The sequence below is a fragment of the Oncorhynchus tshawytscha genome, linkage group LG18 (genome assembly GCF_018296145.1).
Source record: "Oncorhynchus tshawytscha isolate Ot180627B linkage group LG18, Otsh_v2.0, whole genome shotgun sequence".
Taxonomy (NCBI): domain Eukaryota; kingdom Metazoa; phylum Chordata; class Actinopteri; order Salmoniformes; family Salmonidae; genus Oncorhynchus; species Oncorhynchus tshawytscha.
In genome coordinates this window covers 5,168,640-5,195,873 of record NC_056446.1, presented here as the reverse complement: position 1 = coordinate 5,195,873, position 27,234 = coordinate 5,168,640, and the positions used below count along the sequence as shown (strand labels likewise).

The 27,234-nt window shown below is 41.2% G+C and overlaps 1 protein-coding gene across 1 annotated transcript in view; it reads left to right on the top strand.

Annotated features, from left to right (window-relative positions):
- The window catches only part of vtg3 (vitellogenin 3, phosvitinless), a 43,011-nt gene extending 16,071 nt beyond the window's left edge, over positions 1-26,940 (top strand). The window contains exons 25-27 of the mRNA XM_024378647.2: positions 2,425-2,570; positions 18,897-19,035; positions 26,833-26,940. Of these exons, the coding sequence (XP_024234415.2) occupies positions 2,425-2,570; positions 18,897-19,035; positions 26,833-26,940 (393 nt within the window). The remainder of the gene's footprint in view (positions 1-2,424; positions 2,571-18,896; positions 19,036-26,832) is intronic.
- The last annotated feature ends 294 nt before the right edge of the window (positions 26,941-27,234 follow it).

The following is a 27,234-nucleotide window of genomic DNA, read 5'->3' as shown; positions in this document are numbered from 1 at the left end:
CATACAACTTTCCTTCCGTGGCCTCCAACTGCACTTATATGCAGTTTAAAAAAAAATGCATGCTTTTCAACCGATCACTACCAGCACCTGCCCGCCCATCCTGCATCACTACTCTGGTCGGTTCTGAGTTAGCACATGTGGACATCTACAAATGCCTACGTGTCTGGTTAGAGTGTAAACTCTCCTTCCAGACTCACATTAAGCATCTCCAATTCAAAATTAAATCTAGAATCGGTTTCCTATTTCGCAAAACAAAGACTCCTTCACTCATGCTGCCAAACATACCCTCGTAAAACTGACTATCCTACCCATCCTTGACTTCGGCGATGTCATTTACAAAATAGCCTCCAGCACTCTACTCAGCAAATTGGATGCAGTCTATCACAGTGCCATCCGTTTTGTCACCAAAGCCCCATACACTACCCAGCACTGCAACCTCTATGCTCTCGTTGGCTGGCCCTCGCTTTATATTCATCGCCAAACCCACTGGCTCCAGGTCATCTATAAGTCTTTGCTAGGTAAAAACCCATCTTATCTCAGCTCACTGGTCACCATAGTAGCACCCACCCTTGGTACGCGATCCAGCAGATATATTTCACTGGTCACCCCCAAAGCCAATTCCTCCTTTGGCCACCTTTCCTTCCAGTTCTCTGCTGCCAGTGACTGGAACGAACTGCAAAAATCACTGAAGCTGGGGACCCATATCTCCCTCACTAGCTTTAAGCACCAGCTCACAGATCACTGCACCTGTACATAGCCCATCTGTAAATAGCCCATCCAACTACCTCATCCCCATACTGTTATTTATTTTTTTTTTGCTCCTTTGCACCCCAGTATCTCTACTTGCTCATTCATCTTCTGCACATCTATCACTCCAGTGTTTAATTGCTAAATTGTAATTATTTCAACGCTATGGCCTATTTATTGCTGTACCTCCCTTATCTTACCTCATTTGCACACACTGTTTATTGACTTTTTTCTCTATTGTGTTATTGACTGCATGTTTTATTCCATGTGTAACTATGTGTTGTTGTTTGTATCGCACTGATTTGCTTTATCTTGGCCAGGTTGCGGTTGTAAATAAGAACTTGTTCTCAACTAGCCTACCTGGTTAAAAAAAGGTGAAATAAAATTATATACAGTGGGAGGGAGTTATATCCCCACTGTATATATACCTTGTTTGTTTACATTTACAATGTTTACAAACAATGGAGAAAAACAAGCTTATATTTTGGTTTCTTATGGAGTGTGACAGTTAAAATAAGCTCATGAGGCATTTACAAGTTTTATTCATCAAGAATCAATGGATTTATTAGTCCAAAAATGGATGTAGCAAATACATATTGCCCCTTTAAGTCTACCAAAAGTGTGCGAATTTGAGCATGTGTCCATTAGGCCTATGTATTTTCTTTTCTTATCAGCATGAATTAGATTGAGCAATAAAATGCCCACCATTATTCTATAGGCTGGGATCTGCACTATGCAGCTGTTGCAAGAGCGCATATTTCATTGGCTGTCCACTGGTTTCAAAAACAGTGATTGTTGTGCAACTTAAATTTCTTGAATTTCTTTGGTTCAAATGTACATTTCGATTTGTGAACAGCCATCCACAACAACCACAATCCATAAGGCGCAAATAACTAAATGAGAGAGCAGCAGTGTGATTCACATCAATGCGCTATGTAGATATTAATAATAATTGATATCCGTTTTGCCATAGACTACAAAGCTGTTGTTATCCTTACCTCCAAGCATTTGTTCAAGTTGGATAATCTTTGTATGCCGGCAGTAGTCACACCATTGGAGACATATCTTGGACTGTAGACTATATAAGCCTATTCCTGCTCTTTTCCCGCAATCCATTCCCACATCCAACACATTTGGTGTGTCATCATAGTGGTCTCTGGCTTGTGGTCAGACACTCAGGTGGAACAAACTTACATTTGAGCATTTTTTCAATGCTGATTTGAATGTCATTTAAAAACAGAGAGGTGCCAAATATGTTTTTGCAAACATACTTTCTGAATTTAAAAGTAATCCTCGAAGTAATCTAGTTTTTCAAAAGTGTCTGTAATATGATTACAACATTTTTGCTGGTAACGTAACAGATCACAGTTACCAATTTGTGTAATCCCTTACATGTTACTTAATACATGTAATCTGTTTACCCCCCAACCCTGAAGGTAATAGGCAGTACACTAAGAAAAGAAGGTACTAACTAGAACCTAAAAAGGTTAATCAGCTGTCCCCATATGAGATCCAAAAAGTGTTCTCGTATCAGGAGAGGGGCAGAACCCTTTTCGAACCTGTTTTTCTAAATAGTGTAGATACAAGGTGGGGAGAGATATCTCTCAATAGGGATTGGAGAAACAAGACATGTTATTCAATGTGATGGCTTCATAAGTGTTCTCCTTTTCATGTTAGATGCACCTAAGATGGGGAGCTGAGTGTCAGTCATATGAGATGTCAATGAAAACTGCCACTGCACATCTGCCTGGGTCCAGACCCACTCTGAAGGCCAAGATTCACTGGAAGACTGTTCCAGGGTATATGATAGAGCTTGGAAAAAGGTGAGACAAGCACACATTCAGTACACTGAAAATTATATTCAGTTTCCCAATCCTACTGCAATCAGAGTAATGTATTAGCAGGTCGTGTGACTATTCACATTGTATATAAATGCTATTGGTTCTTTTATGCTGATGACACTGTGATGTACTGACTCCTCTGTGAACCAGCTATAGCCGATCTACAGACTGCATGTAATGTCATACAAAAAGCACCCGTTGACCTGAAACATGTACTGAATTTGGAAAAAAGTTGTTTTCTAGAGAGACTCTACTGATATAACCCTTTGGACCCCAATAGAATTCTAGAATGCTGCTGTAGATTACTGAGAATTTTCAAGATTAAGCAAATTTTCTCACAAATTTCAAATAAACAGACATAGCTCAAGAACAAAAAACAAATGACAATTACAAGTCAACTTAGTTTAAATATGACACCACATTCATGTCGATAGGAATAACACCAATTTTGTCTCCTATTGTGTAAAGACACTCACTATCAAAAACTCTAGAGTATTTAAATTGTACAAAATGCCACCAAATGACTCATTCAAACTGTACCAACTATGATATATTATTTATATATACAGTAACAGTCAAAGGTTTGGACACACCTACTCATTCAAGGGTTCTTCGTTATTTGTACTATTTTCTCCACTGTAGAATAAAAAGTTTTAAACAAATCAAAATACATTTTATATTTGAGATTCTTCAAATAGAAACACTTTGCCTTGATGACCGCTTTGCATTTTGGCCTTGGTCTGGAAGGTGACCAAGAACGTGATGGTCACACTGACAAAGCTCTAAAGTTCCTCTGTGGAGATGGGATAACCTTCCAGAAGAACAACCATCTCTGCAGCACTCCGCCAATCAGGCCTTTATGGTAGTGTGGCCAGACGGAAGCCACTCCTCAGTAAAAGTCACGACAGCCCGCTTCGTTTGCCAAAAAGGCACCTAAAGGACTCTCAGACCATGAGAAACAAGATTCTCTGGTCTGATGAAAACAAGATTGAACTCTTTGGCCTGAAAGCCAAGAATCACATCTGGAGGAAACCTGGCACCATCCCTACGGTGAAGCAAGGTGGTGGCAGCATCATGCTGTATGGATGTTTTTTAGCAATAGGAACTGGGAGACTAGTCAGGATCCAGGCAAAGATAAACGAAGCAAAGTACAGAGTGATCCTTGATGAAAACCTGCTACAGACTGCACAGGACCTCCGACTGGACCCTGAAAGGTTCAGAGCAAAGGTTCCCCTTCCAACAGGACAACGACCCAAAGAATACAGCCAAGACAACACAGGAGTGGCTTTGGGACAAGTCTCTCAATGTCCTTGAGTGCCCCATCCAGAGCCTGGACTTGAACCCGATCAATCACCTCTGGAGAGACCTTAAAATACCTGTGCAGCAACGCTCCCCATCCAATCTGACAGAACTTAGCCAAGAAGACTCAAAGCTGTAATCGCTGCCAAAGGTGCTTCAACAAAGTACTGAATAAAGGATTGGTCTGAATTCCATTTTCACAAAAAATATATTTTTTCCTTTGTCATTATGGGGTATTGTGTGCAGCTAGATGAGGCAAAACAATTTAATCAATTTTAGAATAAAGCTGTAATGTAACAAATTGTGAAAAAATTCAAGGTTTATGAATACTTTCAGAATGCACTGTATATGTAAGGGAACACTCCCCTGAAATGGAGAAAAATGAATGGGAAGTCATTGGTGCTGGACAAAGCCTATACACGGTGTCCAATACCACTCAATTCGGCATCGTTTCGTTCAAAGTTGATTGCAAATGCTAGGTGTAATACTTTAAAAATCCAACAGGTGGCGAGCACGCTCCACCGTGGTTTTTCATATTGCAAATGCAACACAAGTCAACATCCAAAAGCAACATTTTGAAAAAGTGAAAAAAAAATCAAAAACCTAGCAAACCCTTAAAGTGCTTTCTGGACCGTTTTTCAAAATTCTTTCGATTTTTGTGTCAATTACACATGTATAAGAACTGTATCAACATACTTTAGTCATATTTTATTATCATCATTTATTTTTTATTTTTTTAACTTGTGCATAATGGATAAGTTTTCTCCTTTTGCAATATGATTTCATAGGAAGTCAAAAGTCAAAAAAAGCAAGCATTTTGAAAAACTTCACCGACCCTTAAAAAAAGTGCTTTCTGGACCGCTTTTCAAAATTCTTTCGATTTTTGTGTCAATTACACATGTATAAGAACTGTATCAACATACTTTAGTCATATTTATTATCATCATTTTTTTATATTTTTTTTACTTGTGCATAAGGCATATGTTTTGTCCATTTGCAATATGATTTCATAGGAAATCAAAGGTCAATAGTCAAAAGTCACTTTTTTGGGGGCCAAATGCCATAAGAAATTTGACATGCTCAAAAATCCTGCAGAAATGCAAAATTGACTGGCCTGATGAACACAGGATGGCCGGGCAGTGATAGTTGTTCCTTTCCATCGCTCGTTGTGTTCAGCAAGTCACTGTCCATCAGTCAATTAGATATCATTCTGACACCAAACTGATACAAACTGACACCAAACCCACTTTTTCCAACTTGTTTAATAGCCAACTATCACATACTACAGAGCTGGCCCAAAATTCAGAACGACTTCTATTCAAACCATAATAAAAATGTAAAACACATAGTTACGTTCTAGCTGCGGGTCCAGTTCTGATGTTATGTGTAGGCCTAGCTGAGGCGACCCCGAATCCCAAGTTTCGGCTCAATAGGTCATTTGGTGCCCTAGCAAGACCCTAATTGGTGCTGAAAATCCACTTTTTTCCATGCCTTGCTATGGGGTCCTTGAATGAGCAATCGGACAGAAACGTTGGGGTCCGTCTATATGGGCCGAGGTGATCGCAATGCACCTAGTCTTGCATCTCTGAGACTGTTCTAAATGTCGTCATTTTCGTAATGGTCAAAATGAATTGAAGTCATTGCAAATGTACGAGGCTGTTTCTCGGTCTGAGAACCTTCTAGAGCCAAGTAACTCACCACGCACTATCGACCTGAGGTCTAGAACAGGTTTCTAAAGTTTCAGAACTCTAGGTCTGACGGTTCTTTTTTAGCTTGAACAAAGCAAACTATTGCAGGCACTGTCTGTCTCTACGCACCCCAATAGGTCCATCCTTCCAACCTGTGTGTGTGTGTGATATAGTTTTTCTTTGAAATTTTATGGGAAAAATGACTGATTTACAGTTCATAGGGGTTGCATAATCACACATATGAAGTTTTGGAAAGATCTGACTTTTTTAACCCTTCGAAACAGCCCCTGTGACACCAATTATGGCACTTCCGGTTGGCACAGGAAGCTATAAGTAAACACATATCCTCATTGGGGTATGCCTTTACAGAATCCTGAGTTTTAAGTGTTTATGTTAAGAACCGTCTGATTTACACAGGGTTGAATTCACTATTTATTACAAACTGCTGGTTGGGTATGGAAAAACACATTTAGGGTGATTTTAACCACTTCCGGTTGCTTCAGGAAGCTTAGAATCGACACAGGTAGACCTCATAGTGTCCTGATGGACTGTCATCAAAGACAGGTTCATAAGGCATTCATAACCACATAGGCTTCAGGTTGACTTTAGAGGAGCAGGCAATGTATTCCTATGGGGAGAGATGTCATTGTAATCTGTGAGATCAAAATACCCTGTTTTACTGTTAAGGGTTAATGCCACACGGTCAAGGTTAGGCTTGCTCAGAGCGAGCTACGGTCAAGCGGGGCATCTCGTTGAACTCGGAGGACCTCGGGATCGTACCTGAGGTCAAATTGTGCTTCTCACCCTAACGGTTCTCTCACTGTCACCCAAAAGCAAATGACATTTAGGGCCAGGCTTCATTTTGGGCCTACGTTTTTTTGGGCCTACGTTTTTTCTCGTTGAACTCGGCACGGCCTAGAGAATATGGAAATGCCATTGCAGGCTCTGTGTGTCTTTAAGCACCACACTTTGTCACTCCATGCTTGCTGTGTGTGAGTGTGAGAGCTTTTCTTTGACATCTGTTGGGAGAAATGACTGACTTACAGTTCATGGGGGTTGTCTAATCACACATATGAAGTTTTGAAAAGATCTGACCTTTTTAACCCTTGGAAACAGCACCTATGACACCATTTAAGGCACTTCCGGTTCACACAGGAAGCTGAAAGTGAACACATATCCTCCTTGGGGTAGGCAATTATAGAATTTTGAGTTTTAAGTCTTTATGTTAAAAACTGACTTATTTACGGAGTGTTTAGTGAGTGTGTGTTATTTCAGAAAATCACAAAAAATCACAGAAATCTCGCAGAGCTCCGAAGCACACTTTAAAAAGATTTGTATGAACACGCTGCAACTGGATCTGTAACTGTTTAAAAAATCACCAATTTGACATTGTACAATTTCTCCTAAATGACGAAAGATAAATGGCTGGTTCTTTTTTTATTGACACCGGAGGCTCCTTGACTTTGACGTGAAGCGAAATTTTTTTAGCTCTATTTTCATTTTGGACCTTTAATCCCAGAAAAATGGCCATAACTCAAAAACCGTTGAGGCCTAGACGCCATCTTGTTCGGAGCCAACTGCCCATTATGCCAAACCTACGCTCACCATGTTTCGTCTTCGAAGTCTTTTCCGTTTTGGAGATAAGGCCACGTCGTGATTCGTGATGTTTTGTACATTTGCAATATGATTCCATTCGCCCTCTTGTGGGATTTATCGGGACAGCGGAAAAATGACCAAAATTTGATTATTTTATAAAATGGAAACCGAATGTCAGAGAGAGTTCGTTTGATGACTTCAAGGTAGATCCGGCCCTGCCGCACGGCCCAACGCCGTCAGAGAATTTTACAAACGTATTCGGACGTCTGGTAAGGGACCGTACATTTGCAATATGGACTTTCTCACTAACCATATGGCGAATGTCAAAATGTTCCCTTAAAACCTCTTGATCCTACTTGAGATGCAGACGTCCCAACTAGAGCTCTGGAAATGCAAATGCGCTACGCTAAACGCTAATAGTAATGGTTAAAACGCAAACGTTCATTAAAATACACATGCTTGGTATTGAATTAAAGCTACACTCGTTGTGAATCCAGGCACCAAGTCAGATTTTTAAAATGCTTTTCGGCGAAAGCATGAGAAGCTATTATCTGATAGCATGTAACACCCCAAAAGACCCGTAGGGGATGTAAACAAAAGAATTAGCATAGTCGGCGCTACACAAACCGCACAATAAAATATAAAACATTCATTACCTTTGACCATCTTCTTTCTTGGCACTCCTTGATGTCCCATAATCAATACTGGGTCTTTTTTGATTAAATCGGTCCATATATAGCCTAGATATCGATCTATGAAAACTGTGTGATAAACGGAAAAAAATAGCGTTTCATAACGTAACGTCATTTTTTAAAAGTTAAAAAGTCGACGATAAACTTTCACAAAACACTTCGAAATACCTTTCTAATGCAACTTTAGGTATTACTACACGTTAATAAGCTATAAAAATCATCAGGAGGCGATGTAAATTCGATAGCTGGTCGTCTGGAAAAAATGTCCGGAAAAACACCGAGCCGATGCATCAAGTTGGTGGTCGGAGGGAATCGGTTCCCTTTGATCGGATCTACCAAGAATCAAATCAGAATCAAATGAGAAGACTCTATACATCCTGTGGAAGCTGTAGGTACTGCAACCTCGGCCTCATTTAATACGGTTTACCTTTAACAATGGGTTGAAGTGGCGCATGGATATTTTTTTCCATCTCCAGTGATCAGATTTTCCTGCGCTTTTCGATGAAACAGACGTTCTGTTATAGTCACAGCCGTGATTTAAACAGTTTTAGAAACGTCTGAGTGTTTTCTATCCACACATACTAATCATATGCATATACTATATTCCTGGCATGAGTAGCAGGACGCCAAAATGTTGCGCGATTTTTAACAGAATGTTCGAAAAAGTAGGGGGTCGGCTTAAGAGGTTTTAAGGTATGTTATGGACAAATTATATTTTACTTCAGTTATCTTCTTTTTTTGTCCTTCATTTACCCATATCCCCTTCCATCTATCACTGAACACCTTCCAGTTTTGATTCTATTTGCCATACATTTTTCAACTGTGTTGTGATGTTTCACTAAAGATCTGAACCTTTCTATTCTTATAGTTTTTAAAAATGAAATATTTTTTTCTGCTATTTTTGCAATTTTTTGCTATTATATTATTGATTGTGTTGTGACTTTACTTTCATTAATCTGAAGACTGTTATTTATCTAATCAACCTAAATATGTTTTATTGTTACTGATTAAGTGAATGATGTGACAATTAACTCATTAGGATCTGGGGAATAGAGTTATCATCTCACAAATTAAACTCTAAAGGTCGTTAACTATTACATTCATAAACAGTCAACTTATTAAATCATAACCTCGTATCATATCATAATTCAGAAAAGTCGTAACCGCCTTGCCTCTGCAAAAACCCGAGCCTTACTTATGATTTAGTACAACACAAATTGGAATAATTATTTCTTTACTAGCTAACTAGTAAACAGACAGAGACACTTCACGTTGTTACATTTAGAAACTTCTCTCAATTATGGTACTCCTGTACTTTGCACACAAACCGCCGCGCACTTGGAGTAAGAAATCATTAATTTATTTACGTGAAATGACATATCTGTTGGAACCGGGACACATTGGAAAGGGGATTGGGCCTTTTCGTGGCATGCTTGTAAGGCTCTGATTGTCCAAAATGGTTCCGACAAGTCTCATACGGTTGGCCCTCTTTGTAGTTGTCATGTAGTCCTGAACAGAACTACAGAGTTAATTGTACTTCCATGTGCTCTGGAAGATGCTTCTTTGAAGATATGCTAGCCGGTCCTGTCAATGGTTCCCATTGGGGTGATGAGAGTAGCGTACTACAATGGTTTAAAAAGAGTAGTAGAATAGTCCCACTTAAGTTCACTTTTCCAGATACACAATGCTCTCTGCGCTTTTAACGGACCTCTGAGACTATCACAGTGCAGGTGCATTTATACGGAGACTTGATTACACACAGGTGGATTGTATTTATCATCATTAGTCATTTAGGTCAACATTGGATCATTCAGAGATCCTCACTGAACTTCTGGAGAGAGTTTGCTGCACTGAAAGTAAAGGGGCTGAATAATTTTGCACGCCCAATTTTTCAGTTTTTGATTCGTTAAAAAAGTTTGAAATATCCAATAAATGTCGTTCCACTTCATGATTGTGTCCCACTTGTTGTTGATTCTTCACAAAAAAATACAGTTTTATATCTTTGTTTGAAGCCTGAAATGTGGCAAAAGGTTGCAAAGTTCAAGGGGGCCGAATACTTTCGCAAGGCACTGTACTTTACTTAGGACAGCTAATCAGCTGTACCAGTGATTGTCCGAGAGGTGACATTATCGTCTCTACCTCATGTTGAGATTCAGAGTTCAAACCACCACATGAGCTGCAGCGCTACGTCTCTCTGGTCTGATATGTTAATTTTGTTACCCATCATTTATGCAGTTTGTTCGAGAGGGGCGGTTCCGTCAGACTGACACGCTCTCTGACCTCACTCAGGGGCTTGACTTGTTACTTGTACAAAGTTATGTACAACTATTATCTCTTATGGTTCCTAAATTCATGTCCCACTCTTAACAAAAACACTTTCATAATGTTTCATGTTTAATGCTCAACGCATGGGATGGACACTTTCCAAGTTATAGTATTTCCTGTATAATATATTTTTTTTACATCACAAAATAACAACCAAAATGTCATTAGTGTTCTTTAGATCGCCTCTGACCATTCCCCATGTTAAATGTTAGAAATATTTAGTCGGGAAAAGTATGTGAAACAAAGTCACATTCCTCTGGTGAACATTGGAGAGAGATGCTAACTGTTGATTTACAACAGGGTGTGAGGTGTTAACCCCTACCAGTTCCCTCCTCCCACCCTCTACGGGTGAAAGGGGGTTTGGTTGAAGTTATTTATTGAAAAGCTGATCTGACCTACAGTGGGGCAAAAAAGTATTTAGTCAGCCACCAATTGTGCAAGTTCTCCCACTTCTCCCACTTAAAAAGATGAGAGTTGAAAGTCCTTGTTGCCCAGCAACAGCCCCCATACATCACTGCTCTAGAGGAGATCTGCATGGAGGAATGGGCCAAAATACCAGCAACAGTGTGTGAAAACCGTGTGAAGACTTACATAAAACGTTTGACCTCTGTCATTGCCAACAAAGGGTATATAACAAAATATTGAGATAAACTTTTGTTTTTGACCAAATACTTATTTCCCACCATAATTTGCAAATAAATTCAATAAAAATCATTTTTAGTAGATTGGCTATAACGTTTCAACCAAATCTCCTAGTGTTTCATGATTTTTTTTCTCATTTTGTCTGTCATAGTTGAAGTGTACCTACGGTGATTCTACTTAGTGGTGTTTTTCTTACGGCGCTATCCTAAGTTGATAACGACATGATAAAGTATTACCAGCATTTGTGTTAACCATCAGAAGAGTGTTTTGGAGATTCCCTTCCACTGAGTGACTACTAACTGCTCTGTCGCTGTTATCAAGGGCTATTCGAATTGTTAGGTCTCAAACCTTCTTACTGACTGTGGCTGGACTGGCCGTTGCTGGCATTGATACTAGTATCCAAGGGGACCAGCTAAGCTACCAATTTATTCCATAATGTTAACCTACACATGATTAGAGCATTTAAATAGTTGCAATGTAGTTGAGACTATGCGTGGCAAGGAAGGGTTATTGTAAATTTTTGGGGGGGAGGCGCAAAGTCCACTGGACTTCTTTTATGACCTGTGTGGGACACCTAAGTGATGTGTCAGATGTATCCTAAGGTTATCCCCGTCGAGGGGCTTTTCCACTCCTCTCTGTTCTCGTGGGGAAGTTTACAACTTGATTTGTTTCCTTATCAGGCAGCCTCGTACAGCGCTGCACGTAGCCTCGATCCACCCCCCACTGGCCTTGACGAGGCATATCATGAGTCTGGACTAGTATTCCCGCCCTTTGTGTCTCGGGACCTCCCCACCAGCAGTTGGTGTTGGTGTCCGTGGCACAAACGAAATGATTGTGCCCTTTGTACGAGTTGTCAGCAGCTGCATTTTTAGTAGATTGGCTATAACGTTTCAACCAAATCTCCTAGTGCTTGTGCTTCAAAACGCCCAGTGGCTGTCGTGGCCTGCCATTCACCACAACATCTGCATGTGGCAACCGTTCCAGTACCTGCAAACCGAGACAAGGATATCTTTCGGCAATATTGCAGTGTTTCACCAGCTGGAGTCACCAGGTCAGTGGTGGGACTGACACCGTTAGTTTTATTGTAAGGGGTTTCAGTCCCCCTCCTAGCAGAAAGCGTATCATCGGAAGCAGAGTCCACTCTGAAAGTTGATGCTTTGTTTCCTGATAAGCTTGTGGAAGTGTCTGAAGGACAAGATAAGTTAATCTTAGCTATGGTATCGCATGATTCCAAGGAGAAGTGAAGTTGCTCACTCACATAGAATGTTGGCTCACAATCTTGAAAACAATAGTCTATCTGGTTTGCTGATTTAATGTGACGAGATATCGTCATATCTGCTTGAGTCAGATTCTGCACCAAGCGGTTGCGAAATGTCTTTTTCCCAAAGGGTCCTGTCAACAGATGCTCCCTGTGGATGACTGTGTTGCAGCCAGCATTAGGAGGAGACAGTGTGGTCAGTGGAGACAGCACGGTTACCTGTGACCACAATTGGTTGTTTTTCCAATCCATCAGAGAAACCAAACGATCCATCAAGTCTGCTCCGAGTAGCATGTGTTCAGTGTTGAGGCTGGTAACATACGCAGGGTGAATAAGCGAAACATCTTGGAAGTATAGTTTTAGCGTTAGTCAGATTGTGAGAGGCGATGTAGTCTGAGTTAACCCTCAAAGTTTGTCTTATCGTTCTGTCCTTAACCAACGTTTAGCTGGGTTCACAGCACTTTTGAGATCATTGTCAAGCCCGAATCAATTAGCGCATCATGGGTTAAGCAGTCTTTGAGTTGCGTTTTGTGGTCATATTCTCCACAAAGTGGAGTGATTGTTCACAATGGCGTAATGTATCATTTTTCTTAATGGTGAAAACAGATTGACTTATCAGAGTTTGAGGGAGTTGGCTATTGCGATGTTGTTTACATTGTGCGTAGCAACATTTGTATCTGACTCTATAGTCAAAGCCTGTGGGCTTGTTTCTTGATCGAGTGGTCCCTGGAGGGAGTGTTGAGTGAGAGCGGGGGTAATTTAATAGTTTTGGTCCTCGCTAGTCATGGTGACTTATGTTTTTCGTCTTTCTCAAATGTTGCTGCTTCTGTATTTCTCTTAGCAGAACGCCTTTTGACCCTTGTGCCCTGACACCTTGTGTGGGTTGGGTGCAGGAAAGTAGCTGTTTTGTCATCTGACTTGGTCATTGTGTTCATTAACTGATCGTCTTTGGTCTGCAGCATTTGGACTGGAACATTATTGCTTTGAGTGTTGTTCATCAAAACAGCATACATGTTATCAATTTGCCCGCCCCTGTTTCTAGTGAACTCGCCCAATTTATATAGATTTGCTTGTCATATTTATTTTTGGCTAAATCGAGTTGTTCCTGTAAAATACAATTTTTTGTTCCTGTAGAAGATGATTTTGTTGAAGACTTTGTGCTTGTTCGTCATCATAAGTTTTTGCCATTTCTTTTAATTTTTCACTTCCCAAATGCAGTTCCTCGTCAAGCAGTATCTTTTCCTTTTCTGCTTTTGGCATTAGTTTCCTGGTTCTCTCCACCTGTCCCTTCATCTCAACCGTTTCCTGCTCGTGCTTCTGCTGTGCACTGCGGAACTTGACCGATGTCAGTCTCTGCTGGTGGCCATACCTCAGGGCAAAATTTGAGAGAACCTTACAAGGCCTGCGCCTGTTGGTTTATTTTGGCATCTGTTTTAGGTATTACTGTAGTTTTTTTCAGTTATTGCATTGTGATCTAACATTCTCAGCTCTTTGGCAAAATTTGGGAGTGACCATGGGTGAGGGTTCACCATGGGTGAGGGTTCACTAATTAGCAGGGGAATGGGGGCCAACGCCTCTGATAGCTTGCTCATCATTATTATTCTTCTAAGTGATTTGATTAGCTGTTCAGCATTCTTATGGCTGGGGGACATTTTGGTCCTAGACTTGGCGCTCTGGTACCGCTTGCCATGCGGTAGCAGAGAGAACAGTCTATGACTGGGGTGGCTGGAGTCTGATAATTTTTAGGGCCTTTCTCTGACACAGCCTGGTATAGAGGTCCTGGATGGCAGGCAGCTTAGCCCCAGTGATGTACTGGGCCGTATGCACTACCCTCCGTAGTGTCTTGCGGTCAGAGGCTGAGCAGTTGCCGTACCAGGCAGTGATGCAACCCATCAGGATCTTTTTAGTTTCCTGTGGGGGAATAGGCTTTGTCGTGCCCTCTTCACGACTGTCTTGGCGTGTTTGGGCCATTCTAGTTTGTTGGTGATGTGGACACAGAGGAACGTGAAGCTCTCAATCTGCTCCACTGAGAATGGGGGCATGCTTGGTCCTCCTTTTCCTGTAGTCCGAAATCATCTCCTTTGTCTTGATTATGTTGAGGGATAGGTTGTTGACTATATCTCTCTCACTATTACTCAATGCCTAGGTTTACCTCCAATGTACTCACATCCTAGCTTACCTTTGTCTGTACACTATGCCTTTAATCTATGCTATCGTGCCCAGAAACCTGCTCCTTTTACTCTCTGTTCTGAACGTGCTAGACGGCCAGTTCGTATAGCATTTAGCCGTACCCTTATCCTACTTCTCCTCTATTCTTCTGGTGATGTAGAGGTTAATCCAGGTCCTGCAGTGCCTAGCTCCACTCCCACTCCCCAGGTGCTCTCATTTGTTGACTTCTGTAACCGTAAAAGCCTTGGTTTCATGCATGTTAACATTAGAAGCCTACTCGCTAAGTTTGTTTTACTCACTGCTTTAGCACACACTGCCAACCCGGATGTCGTAGTCGTGTCTGAATCCTGGCTTAGGAAAACCACAAAAAACCTTAATCTCCACTGCTAACTATAGCATTTTCCGTCAAGATAGAACTGCCAAAGGGGGCGGTGTTGCAATCTACTGCAAAGACAGCCTGCAGAGTTCTGTATTACTATCCAAGTCTGTACCCAAACAATTCGAGCTTCTACTTCTAAAAATTCACTTTTCCAGAAACAAGTCTCTCACTGTTGCCACTTGCTATAGACCTCCCTCTGCCCCCAGCTGTGCCCTCGATACCATATATGAATTGATTGCCCCCCATCTATCTTCTGAGCTCATGCTACTAGGTGACCTGAACTGGGACATGCTTAACACCCCGGCCATCCTAAAATCCAAGCTTGATGCCCTCAATCTCACACAAATTATCAATGAACCTAAGAGGTACAACTCCAAATCTGTAAACACGGGCCGGGGTATCCTGGAATGACATTGACATCATCCCGTCAGCAGATGATGCCTGGCTTAAATAAGCACGCCCCATCCAGACCTGTCTGCCCTTGAGAAGCACAAAAACATCCTGTGGCGTCCTGCATTAGCATCGAATAGCTCCCGTGATAGGCAACTTTTCAGGGAAGTTAGGAACAAATATACACAGGCAGTTGGGAAAGCTAAGGCTAGCTTTTTCAAACAGAAATTTGCATCATGTAGTACTAACTCAAAAAGTTCTGGGACACTGTAAAGTCCATGGAGAATAAGAGCACCTCCTCCCAGCTGCCCACTGCTCTGAAGCTAGGAAGCACTGTCACCGACGATAAATCCACTATAATTGAGAATTTCAATAAGCATTTCTCTACGGCTGGCCATGCTTTCCACCTGGCTACCCCAACCCCAGTCAATTGCCCGGTACCCTCCACAGCAACTCGCCAAAGCTCTCACCATTTCTCCTTTACCCAAATCCAGATAGCTGATGTTCTGAAAGAGCTGCAAAATCTGGACCCCTACAAATCAGCCGGGCTAGACATTCTGGACTGTCTCTTTCTAAAATGATCTGCAGAAATTGTTGCAACTCCTATTACTAGCCTGTTCAACCTCTCTTTCGTATCGTCTGAGATTCCCAAAGATTGGAAAGCTACCGCGGTCATCCACCTCTTCAAAGGGTGTGACACTCTAGACCCACACTGCTACAGACCTATATCTATCCTACCCTGTCTTTCTAAGGTCTTCAAAAGCCAAGTTAACAAACAGATTACAGAGAATTTTCGAATCCCACCCGACCTTCTCCGCTATGCAATCTGGTTTCAGAGCTGGTCATGGGTGCACCTCAGTCACGCTCAAGGTCCTAAACAACATCATAACCACCATCGATAAGAGACATTACTGTGCAGCCGTATGCAGCTGTCAATCACCACATTCTTATCGGCAGAATCACCAGCCTTGGTTTCTCAAGTGATTGCCTCGCCTGGTTTACCAACTACTTCTCTGATAGAGTCCAGCGTGTCATATCGGAGGGCCTGTTGTCCGGACCTCTAGCTGTCTCTATGGGGGTGCCACAGATTTCAATACTCGGGCCGACTCTCTTCTCTGTATACATCAATGATGTTGCTCTTGCTGCTGGTGGTTCTCTGGTACACCTCTACGCAGACGACACCCTTCTGTATACTTCTGGCCCCTCTTTGGACACTGTGTTAACAAACCTCCAGACGAGCTTCAATGCCATACAACTCTCCTTCCTCTCCTCCTTCCCAGCTGCTCTTAAACGCAGGGGAAACTAAATGCATGCTATTCAACCGATCATTGCCCGCACCTGCTCGCCTGTCCAGCATCACTACTCTGGACGGCTCTGACTTAGAATACGTGGACAACTACAAATACCTTGGTGTCTGGTTAGACTGTAAACTCTCCTTCCAGACTCACATTAAGCACTTCCAATCCAAAATTCTATCTAGAATTGGCTTCCTATATCGCAACAAAGCATCCTTCACTCATGCTGCCAAACATAACCTCGTAAAACTGACTTTAGTGATGTCATCTATAAAATAGCCTCCAACACTCTACTCAACAAACTGGATGCAGTCTATCACAGTGCCATCCGTTTTGTCACCAAAGCCCCATACACTACCCACCATTACAACCTGTGCTTTCTCGTTGGTTGGCCCTCGCTTCATACGCGTCGCCAAACTCACTGGCTACAGGTTATCTACAAGTCTCTGCTAGGTAAAGCCCCGCCTTATCTCAGCTCACTGGTCACCATAGCAGCACACACTCGTAGCACGCGCTCCAGCAGGTATACCTCACTGGTCACCCCCAAAACCAATTCCTCCTTTGGTCGTCTTTCCTTCCAGTTCTCTGCTGCCAATGACTGGAACAAACTGCAAAAATCACTAAAGCTGGAGACTCAGGAATATAGTATATCTAGAAAACACTCCGTTTCACTGTTTAAGCTTTAAGCACCAGCTGTCACTGGAGATGGCAGCTCACAGATCACGTCTCCTCATTTGACCTGTACATGAGGCAGCCCATCTATCTACCTACCTCATCCCCATACAGTATTTATTTATTTATCTTGCTCCTTTGCACCCCAGTATCTCTACTTGCACATTCATCTTCTGCACATCTACCATTCCAGTGTTTAATTGCATAGCCCATCTATCTACCTACCTCATCCCCATACAGTATTTATTTATTTATCTTGCTCCTTTGCACCCCAGTATCTCTACTTGCACATTCATCTTCTGCACATCTACCATTCCAGTGTTTAATTGCTATATTGTAATTACTTCGCCACCATGGCCTATGTATTGCCTTAACTCCCTTATCTTGCCTTATTTGCACTCACTGTATATATACTTTTTGTTTTATTTTGTTCTACTGTATTATTGACTATGTTTTGTTTATTCCATGTGTAACTCTGTGTTGTTGTATGTGTCGATATGCTATGCTTTATCTTGGCCAGGTCGCAGTTGCAAATAAGAACTTGTTCTCAACTAGCCTACCTGGTTAAATAAAGGTGAAATAAAAAAATACAACCGGCTGGTATAGAGGTTCTGGATGGCAGGGCCTCAATGATGTACTGGCTATACGCACTTCCCTCTGTAGTGTCTTGCGGTCAGATGCCGAACAGTTGCCATTCCAAGCAGTGATTCAGCCAGTCAATATGCTCCTAATGGTGCAGCTGTAGAACCTTTTGAGGATCTAAGGGCCCGTGTCAAATCTTTTCGGAATACTGAGTGGGAGGAGAGGTTTCATGGCTGTTTTGGTGTGTGTTGACCATGAAATATCTTTAGTGATTTGGACACAGAGGGACTTGAACCTCTCAACCTGCTTCACTACAGCCCAGTCAATGTGAATTGGAGCATGCTTGGCCCTCCGTTTACTGTAGTCCACGATCAGCTTCTTAGTCTTGCTGAAGTTGAGGGAGAGGTTGTTGTTCTGGCACCACACTGCCAAGTCTCTGACCTCCTCCCTAGAGGCTGTCTTATCGTTGCTAATGATTAGGCCTACCACTTTTGCGATATCATCAAACTTAATGATGGTGTTGGAGTCTAAATGGTGCTGGCCGTTTTATGGGCTCCGTTCTGCGATGATCTTAAAAACATTTTTTAATAATGTTTCCCCCATCATTCTCTATGACCAAAAATGTCTTCTGGACATCAGAACAGCGATCACTAACCTCAATTTGGATGAAGAATTCTACTTCAATGACAGGACATACTGCTCACCTGGGACCAGGCCATTATCCCCGACACTGGGAAGCGGAAAATATGGTAATGTAAGGCCGACGTGGGGGCAGCCTGATAAAACTATGGAGGTGTTCTATTGGCAAATGTACACTTACTGGAGAACGAACTAGACAAGCCCCTTTCCAGACTATCCTATCAACGGGACCTGAAAAACTGTAATATCCTATGCGTCAAGGACAGCAGTTGCGCAATCTCTAATTTTAAGTAACTATCGAGATTCTGCTTGCCTGAGTTAGAATACCTCCTGATAAGCTGTAGAACATACTATTTACCAATAAAGTTTATATCTATATTTTTCGTAGCTGTATACTGACCACCACAAACAGATGCTGGCAGTAAGACCAGACTCCTAATGGCTGGTGATTTTAATACAGGAAAAATGAAATTTCAATTCCATTTATCATAATATGTGTATTGTGAATGTCTTCTTGTTTTTGTATTTTCGTGTTTGCTGTGCTCCCGGCTTGATTGATGTATCGTGTCACTAACGCCTTGCTGCTTTTGTAATGCAGGGCTCCCTTGTATAAGAGACATTTCCCACTGCTTAAATAACAGTTAAATATCTAAAATAACTACATTATCTCTTTCTCCTTTAGTATTGAGAAGTACATTCCAGGCATGGCATTCCTTTTGGGGTTTTACCAGAAACATGCCACAAATGCCAAACATGAAGTTTCTGCATCAGTTGTTGCAGCAACAGGAGGCAGCATTGCTACAACGATCAAGGTCCCTGATGTGGGTAATACACTAGCATTGGTTATAAATCTGCTTTTTATCCATAGTATCATTTCTAAGACTCACTTTATAAAACATTATAATGGCTTATAGAAAAAGATAAGTTTATAAATGCTTTATGAATTGTTATAAATGTTAACCATTTAAATGTAATTGTTATCCATTGTAATAAGGGTTACACGATTAATACAATTGTTGCATGCTCAATATCCATATAGTAAGAGGCTGCGATATTTTCAAACACCCCTTCTGTAACAAAAAAATAATATTTTGATTTATTGTTCGTCTTTTGGCCGCTTCCCAGTCCCAATCACACACACACCAAACCCCACTCGAGCAGATAGTTCCTCGTGCTCGAGATTCACTCTGCATGCATGGACTAAAAAACAGCACACACTCAACACATTTTTCCAAACAAGCTTACCACTTTGCTTCTTAATATAAAATCCACATGTTTTTTATATTATTACAGTGGCTTGCGAAAGTATTCACCCCCCCTTGGCATTTTTACTATTTTGTTGCCTTACAACTTAGAAATAAAATGGATTATTGGGAGGGATTAGTTTCATTTGATCTACACAACAAGCCTACCACTTTGAAGATGCTAAATATTTTTTACTGTGAAACAATTAAGATTAAAAAAAACAGAAAACTTGAGCATTCATAACTAAAGTCAATACTTTGTAGAGCCACCTTTTGCAGCAATTACAGCTGCAAGTCTCTTGGGGTATGTCTATAAGCTTGGCACATCTAGCCACTGGGATTTTTGCCCATTCTTCTAGGCAAAACTGCTCCAGCTCCTTCAAGTTGGATGGGTTGCACTGGTGTACAGCAGTCATAAAGTCATACCACAGATTCTCAATTGGATTGAAGTCGGGGCTTTGACATGGCCATTCCAAGACATTTAATTTTTATGGCTTGGGGGCAGTATTTCGACATCTGTATGAGAAGCATGCCCAAAGTAAACTGCCTGTAACTCAGGCCCAGAAGCTATGATATGCATATAATTGGTATATTTGGATAGAAAACAGTCTAAGGTTTCCAAAACTGTTAAAGTAATGTCTGTGAGTATAAGATAACTGATATGGCAGGCGAAAACCTGAGGTAAATCCATCCAGGAAGTGGGATTTTTTATCTAATGGGATAGGACCCAGATTGCAGTTCCTATGGCTTCCACTAATGTCTTTAGACATTGTTTCAGGCTTGTTTTTTTTAAACGAAGAAGAATGAGAGCTGGTTAGTGAACTGAGTCAGTGGACTGAGGAAGAATGCAGAGTTGGTTTGTGCTGGTGACTGAGTAAGCACAATTCGTTGTTTTTCCTTTCTATTGAATACACTATTGTCCGGTTGAAATATTATCGATTATTTAGACAATTGACAACCTGAGAATTAATTATAAACATCGTTTGACATGTGTCGACGAACTTTACCGGTACTATTAGGATGTATTTGTCTGCATGTTTTGACCGCCTTTGAGCCAGTGGATTACTGAATAAAATGTGCAACAAAACTGAGTTTTTGGGACATAAAGATGGACTTTATTGAACAAAACAAACATTTGTGTAGCTGGGACTCTTGTGACTGCAACCATATGAAGAACTTCAAAGGTAAGTGATTCATTTTTTCGCCATTTCTGGCTTTTGTAATTCCTTTACTTGGTTGTAAAATGTTTGTATGCTTTTGTATGCGGGGTGCAGTCCTCAGATAATCACATGGTATGCTTTCGCAGTAAAGCCTTTTTGAAATCTAATAAAGCGGCTGGATTAACAAGAAGTTCATCTTTAAGCCGGTGTATAACACTCGTATTTTTTTTATGAATGTTTATGACTAGTTCTGTATTTTGAATTTGGAGCTCTGCAATTTCACCAGATGTTGTTGAGGTGGGTTGCTAGAGGAACGGCTCTGCCAGAAAGGTTAAATGTTTCCCCTTAAACCACTTGAGTGTTGCTTTAGCAGTATGCTTAGGATCATTGTATTGCTGGAAGGTGAATCTCCCTCGCAATTTCAAATCTCTTGAAGACTGAAACATGGTTCCCTAAAGAATTTCCCTGAATTTAGCTCCATCCATCATTCCTTCAATTCTGACTAGTTTCCCTGTCCCTGCCGATGAAAATCATCCCCACAGCATGATGCATGGGATGGTTTTCGTGGGGTGATGAGAGATGTTGGGTGTGCGCCAGACATAGCCAGCAGAATACCAGACATTTGCCAGCAGCACACCACCCTGCTGGCTTGCTTCTGAAGCTAAGCAGGGTTGGTCCTGGTCAGGCCCTGGATGGGAGAACCGATGCTGCTGGAAGTGGTGTTGGAGGGCCAGTAGGAGGCACTCTTTCCTCTGGTTTAAAAACAAATATCCCAATCCCTCAGGGCAGTGATTGGGGACACTACCCTGTGTAGGGTGCCGTCTTTCGGATAGGACGTTAAACGGGTGTCCTGACTTTCTGAGGTCATTAAAGATCCCATGGCACTTATTGTAAGAGTAGGGGTGTTAACCCTGGTGTCTTGGCTAAATTCCCAATCTGGCCCTCAACCCATCACAGTCACCTAATAATTCCCCTGTCATGCCCTGGCCTTAGTATTTTGTGTTTTCTTTCTTATTTTGGTCAGGCCAGGGTGTGACATGGTGATTTATGTGTCTTGTCTTGTCTAGGGGTTTATTAGATTTATGGGGTTGTGTTTAGTAGAGTTGTCTAGGAAAGTCTATGGTTGCCTAGAGTAGTTCTCAATCAGAGGCAGGTGTTTATCGTTGTCTCTGATTGGGAACCATATTTAGGCAGCCATATTCTTTGGGTATTTCGTGGGTGATTGTTTCCTGTCTTTGTGTTTGTTGCACCAGATAGGGCTGTTTCGTTTTTTTCACGTTTCTTGTTTTGTATATTGTTCTGTTTCCATCTTTCATTAAAGATGTATAAAGATAACCACGCTGCATTTTGGTCCTCCTCTCTTTTACCAGAAGAAAACCGTAACACCCCCGTTGACAATTGGCTCATTCATCCCCCATCCTCTCCCCTGTAACTATTCCCCAGGTTGTTACTGTAAATGAGAACGTGTTCTCAGTCAACTTACCTGGTAAAATAAAGGATAAATAAAAATGGCATTTTTCCATGATGGCCAAAAAGCTAAATTTGAGTCTCATCTGACCAGAGTACCGTCTTTCATATGTTTTTGAATTCTCCCACATGCCTTTAGGTGAACACCAAACATGTTTGCTTATTTTTTTTCTTTAATAACCTGTTTGGGCAGGAGGCAGTATTTTAGGTTATACATCAGTTAAAAGCTTAAATTATTTTTCATCTAACTGCTTTGTCCGATTTACAATAGGCTTTACAGCAAAAGCATGCCATGCGATTGTTTGAGGACGGCGCCCCACATCAAAATATTTTTCAACCAGCACAGGCTTCATAAAATCAGGGGGCAGCATTTTCACTTTTGGATAAATAGCATGCCCAATTTCAACTTCAACTTATTATTAGTAGATTAATATAGAAAACACTCTGAAGTTTCTAAAACTGTTTGAATCATGTCTGTGTGTATAACAGAACTTATGTAGCAAGCAAAACCAAAAGGACTAACCATTCAGAATAAAAACAAATTGAGGTCTCTGTCTGTTCAGTTCTCATTGGGAAACGATATTTCTTAGGCACTTGTTTGCAGTTCCTACCGCTTCCACTGGATGTCACCAGTCTTTGGAATTTGGTTGAGGTTATTCTTTTGTGCAATGAAGACGTACGGCTATCTAGGAAATGGGTAACACTGTTGAGAGTTGAACTTGAAAAGTAGTGTTGGTTTGTTGTGTTCCTGTATTGAACACAGACCCGTCTTCAATTTGATAGATTATTCATGTTTAAAAATACCTAAAGTTGTATTACAAAAGTAGTTTGAAATGTTTTGGCAAAGTTTACAGGGAACTTTTGAGATATTTTGTAGTGACGTTGCGCAAATTGGAAGCTGTTTTTTTCTGGATCAAACGCGCCAAATAAACTGACATTTTGGATATATATGGACGGAATTCATCTAACAAAAGGACCAATTGTGATGTTTATGGGACATATTGGAGTACCAACAAAAGAAGCTCGTCAAAGGTAAGGCATAATTTATATTTGATTTCTGCGTTTTGTGTAGCGCCTGCAGGGTTGAAATATGCTACTCTCTTTGTTCACTGTTGTGCTATCATCAGATAATAGCTTCTTATGCTTTCGCCGTAAAGCCTTTTTAAAATCTGACATGTTGCCTGGATTCACAACGAGTGTAGCTTTAATTTAGTATCTTACATGTGTGATTTAATGAAAGTTAGATTTTTATATCATTTTATTTGAATTAGCCACGCTGCATTTTCCCTGGCTTTTGGCCAAGTGGGACGCTAGCGTCCCTTATCCTAGAGAGGTTATTAACCAACTCTGACTCCCAGTACCAAATCTCAAAATGTGTCCTCGTTTGGGAAGAAACAAGCCTGAAACCTTGAACAAAACTGTTGACATCTAGTGGAAGCCATAGGAATTGCAATCTGGGAGCTGGAATTGCATATGCCCCATAGCTTTCCATTGCAAGAGCATGGGCTATCAAAAATAAAATATTCCAGTTGGTTTTTCTTTGGATTTTCTCCTACCATATCAATTGTGTTATATACAGGCCAGTACCAGCGGTGGAGTATATCAGCATTGTTAGTTCAACAGCTTGTTTTTAACCAGAGGGAAAAAGGCTATATTCTACAATAATTGGTGAATGTACCATTTCAATTTGTTCCTACTCTGTCCCAACCATCTCCTCCCTTACTTCGGCTGTCATGCCAAAGAAAACGGAATTCCAAGTGCTCGCTGTATTGCAACAATGCAATTAGAATGATCAATCAATCAAATGTATTAATAAAGCCCTTCTTACATCAGTTTGTCACAAAGTGCTGTACTGAAACCAAGCCTAAAACCCCAAACAGCAAGCAATGCAGGTGGAGAATCACGGTGCCTTGGAAAAACTCCCTAGAAAGGCCGGAACCTAGGAAGAAACTTAGAGAGGAACGAGGCTATGAAGGCTGACCAGTCCTCTTCTGGCTGTGCCGGGTGGAGATTATAGCAGAACATGGCCAAGATGTTCAAATGTTCATAGATGGGTCAGCAGGGTCAAATAATAAAAATAACAATGGTTGTAGAGGGTGCAACAGGTCAGAACCTCAGGAGTAAATGTTAGTTGGCTTTTCATAGCCGATCATTCAGAGTATCTTTACTGCTGTCTTTAGAGAGTTGAAAACAGCAGGTCTAGGACAAGGTAGCACCTCCAGTGAAAAGGTCAGGGTTCCATAGCAGCAGGCAGAACAGTTGAAACTGGAGCAGCAGCATGACCAGGTGGACTGGGGACAGCAAGGAGTCATCAAGCCAGGTAGTCCTGAGGCATGGTCCTAAGGCGCAGGTCCTCCGAGAGTGAGGGAGAGAGAGAGAAAGAAAGAGAAAAAGTGAGAGAGTATACTTAAATTCACACGGGACACTGGATAAGACAGGATAAATACTTCAGACTGACCCTAGCCCCCGACACAAACTATTGCAGCACAAATACTGGAGGCTGAGACAGGAGGGGTTGGGAGACACTGTGGCCCTCTGACGATACCCCCGGACAGGACCAAACAGGCAGATAGAACCCCACCCACTTTGCCAAAGCACAGCCCCCACACCACTAGAGGGATATCTTCAACCACCAACTTACTATCCTGAGACAAGGCCGAGTATAGCCCACGAAGATCTCCCCCATGGCCCAACCCCAAGGGGGGACGCCAACCCATACAGGAAGATCACGTCAGTGACTCAACCCACTCAAGTGAAGTGGCATGGAAGAGCAAAAGTAAGCCAAGTGACTCAGCCCCTGTAACAGGGTTTGAGGCAGAGAATCCCAGTGGAGAGAGGGGAACCGGCCAGGCAGAGACAGCAAAGGTTGCTCCAGTGCCTTTCCATTCACCTTCACACTCCTGGGCCAGACTACGCTCAATCATAGGATCTATTGAAGATATGAGACTTCAATAAAGACTTAAAGGTGGAGACCGAGTCTGCGTCTCTCACAGGGATAGGCAAACCATTCCATAAAAATGGATCTCTACAGGAGATAGCCCTGCCTCCAGCTGTTTGTTTATAAATTCTAGGGACAGTAAGGAGGCCTGCGTCTTGTGACTGTAGCGTAATGGGAGGTATGTACGGCAGGACCAAAATCAGAAAGATAGATAGGAGCAAGCCCATGTAATGCTTGTGGGTTAGCAGTAAAACCTTGAAATCAGCCCTAATCTGAAGTTAATTTAGTTCTTTATCCGGGTAGCTGGAAAGTAGAGCATTGCGGTAGTCTAACCTAGAATTGACAAAACCTTGGATTCATTTTTCAGGATAATTTTTGGACAAAAATATTTTAATTTTTGCAATGTTACATAGATGGAAAAAGCCGTCCTTGAAACAGTCTTGATATGTTAGTCAAAAGAGAGATTAGGGTCCAGAGTAACGCTGAGGTCCTTCACAGTTTTATTTGAGAGAACTGTAGAACCATCAAGATTAATTGTCAGATTCAACAGATCTCTTTGTTTCTTGGGACCTAGAATTAGCATCTCTGTTTTGTCCAAGTTTCAAAGTAGAAGATTTGCCGCCATCCACTTCCTTATGTCTGAAACACAGGCTTCCAGGGAGGTCAATTTTGGGCTTCACCATGATCATTATAATGATCATCCATTTCTATGATTCCAAAAGTTTACTGAAGTGTTTTGATCTACACTGAAAAAAAATATAAACGCAACATGTAAAGTAAAATAAAAGATCCAAGACTGTTCTATATGCACAAAAAGCATATTTCTCTCAAATTTGTTTACATCCCTGTTAGTGAGCATTTCTCCTTTGCCAAGATAATAAATCCACCTGACAAGTGTGGCATGTCAAGAAGCTAATTAAACAGCATGATCATTACACAGATTAACATTGTGCTGGGTACAAATAAAGGCCACTCTAAAATGTGAAGTTATATCACACAACAAAATGCCACAGTTATTTCAAGTTTTGGTCACAGATACCTTAAAAAATTGCCCTCACAATGGGCCTCAGGATCTAGTCACAGTATTTTGGTGGATTCAAATTGCTATCGATAAAATCCAATTGTGTTTGTTGTCCATAGCTTATGGAGTGTGCAATTGGCATGCTGACAGAGCTGTTGCTAGAGAATTTAATGTTAAATTCTCTATCATATACCGCCTCCAACGTTGTTTTAGAAAATTTGGCAGTACATCCAACCGGCCTCACAACCGCAGATAATGTGTATTACATCGTGTGGGTGAGCGGTTTGCTGATGTCTGCCAAATTTTCATTGTGAACAGAGTGCCCCATGGTGGCGGTGGGATTATGGTGTGGGCAGGCATAAACTTCAGACAATGAACACAATTACTTTTTGTCAATAGCAATTTGAATGCACAAAAATACCATGACGAGATCCAGAGGCCCATTGTGAGGCCCATGTTTTTAAGGTATCTGTGATTAACAGATGCATATCTGTATTCCCAGTCATGCGAAATCGATAGATTCATTAGACGCTAATCTATTTCAATTGACTGATTTCTTCATTGTCAGTAAAGTCTTTGGAATTGTTGCGTTAATATTTTGTTCTGTATATAATCCCAAGTAAAATTGCAATTCTATTTGTTGCCAATATTGTGCTGCCCTAATTGTAATACAAAATACATGCTTACTATTTATTAATATTCTTTATGCATGCTCATGGCCTTTATTATAAAGTGTTTCTAGCTGTTTTTGGTGCTTTTCTAACAGTATGTTTTTGTCATTACATCAGTTGACAGTATATCATCAGGCGATCGCTATTCCAATCCAAGTGACCGATTTTGAGGACGATCAACAGTTCATGGGAAACTCAACATTGGAGATGCATAAAGAACTATAAGGTAAATTACAATAATTGTTTTTGGGTTGAAAAAAATGTGTACTGAGCTCAATTTATAAATGTACAGGTGACATTTATAAACTTGATATGGATTGTTCTTAACGCCTCATTATTCCTTCATTGGTGTTGTGCTCAAAACATCAGGGGCCTTTGTTTTTTAGCATAAAGGTTATGAATCATGTTGATTGTTTTACTAGTCTTACCATTGCCATTGTGTACTGCAGAAGGACAACTAAAGGAACAGAAATCCATGACCATGCAGTGAATCTTTTCATCAGCAATGAGGCTAATGGC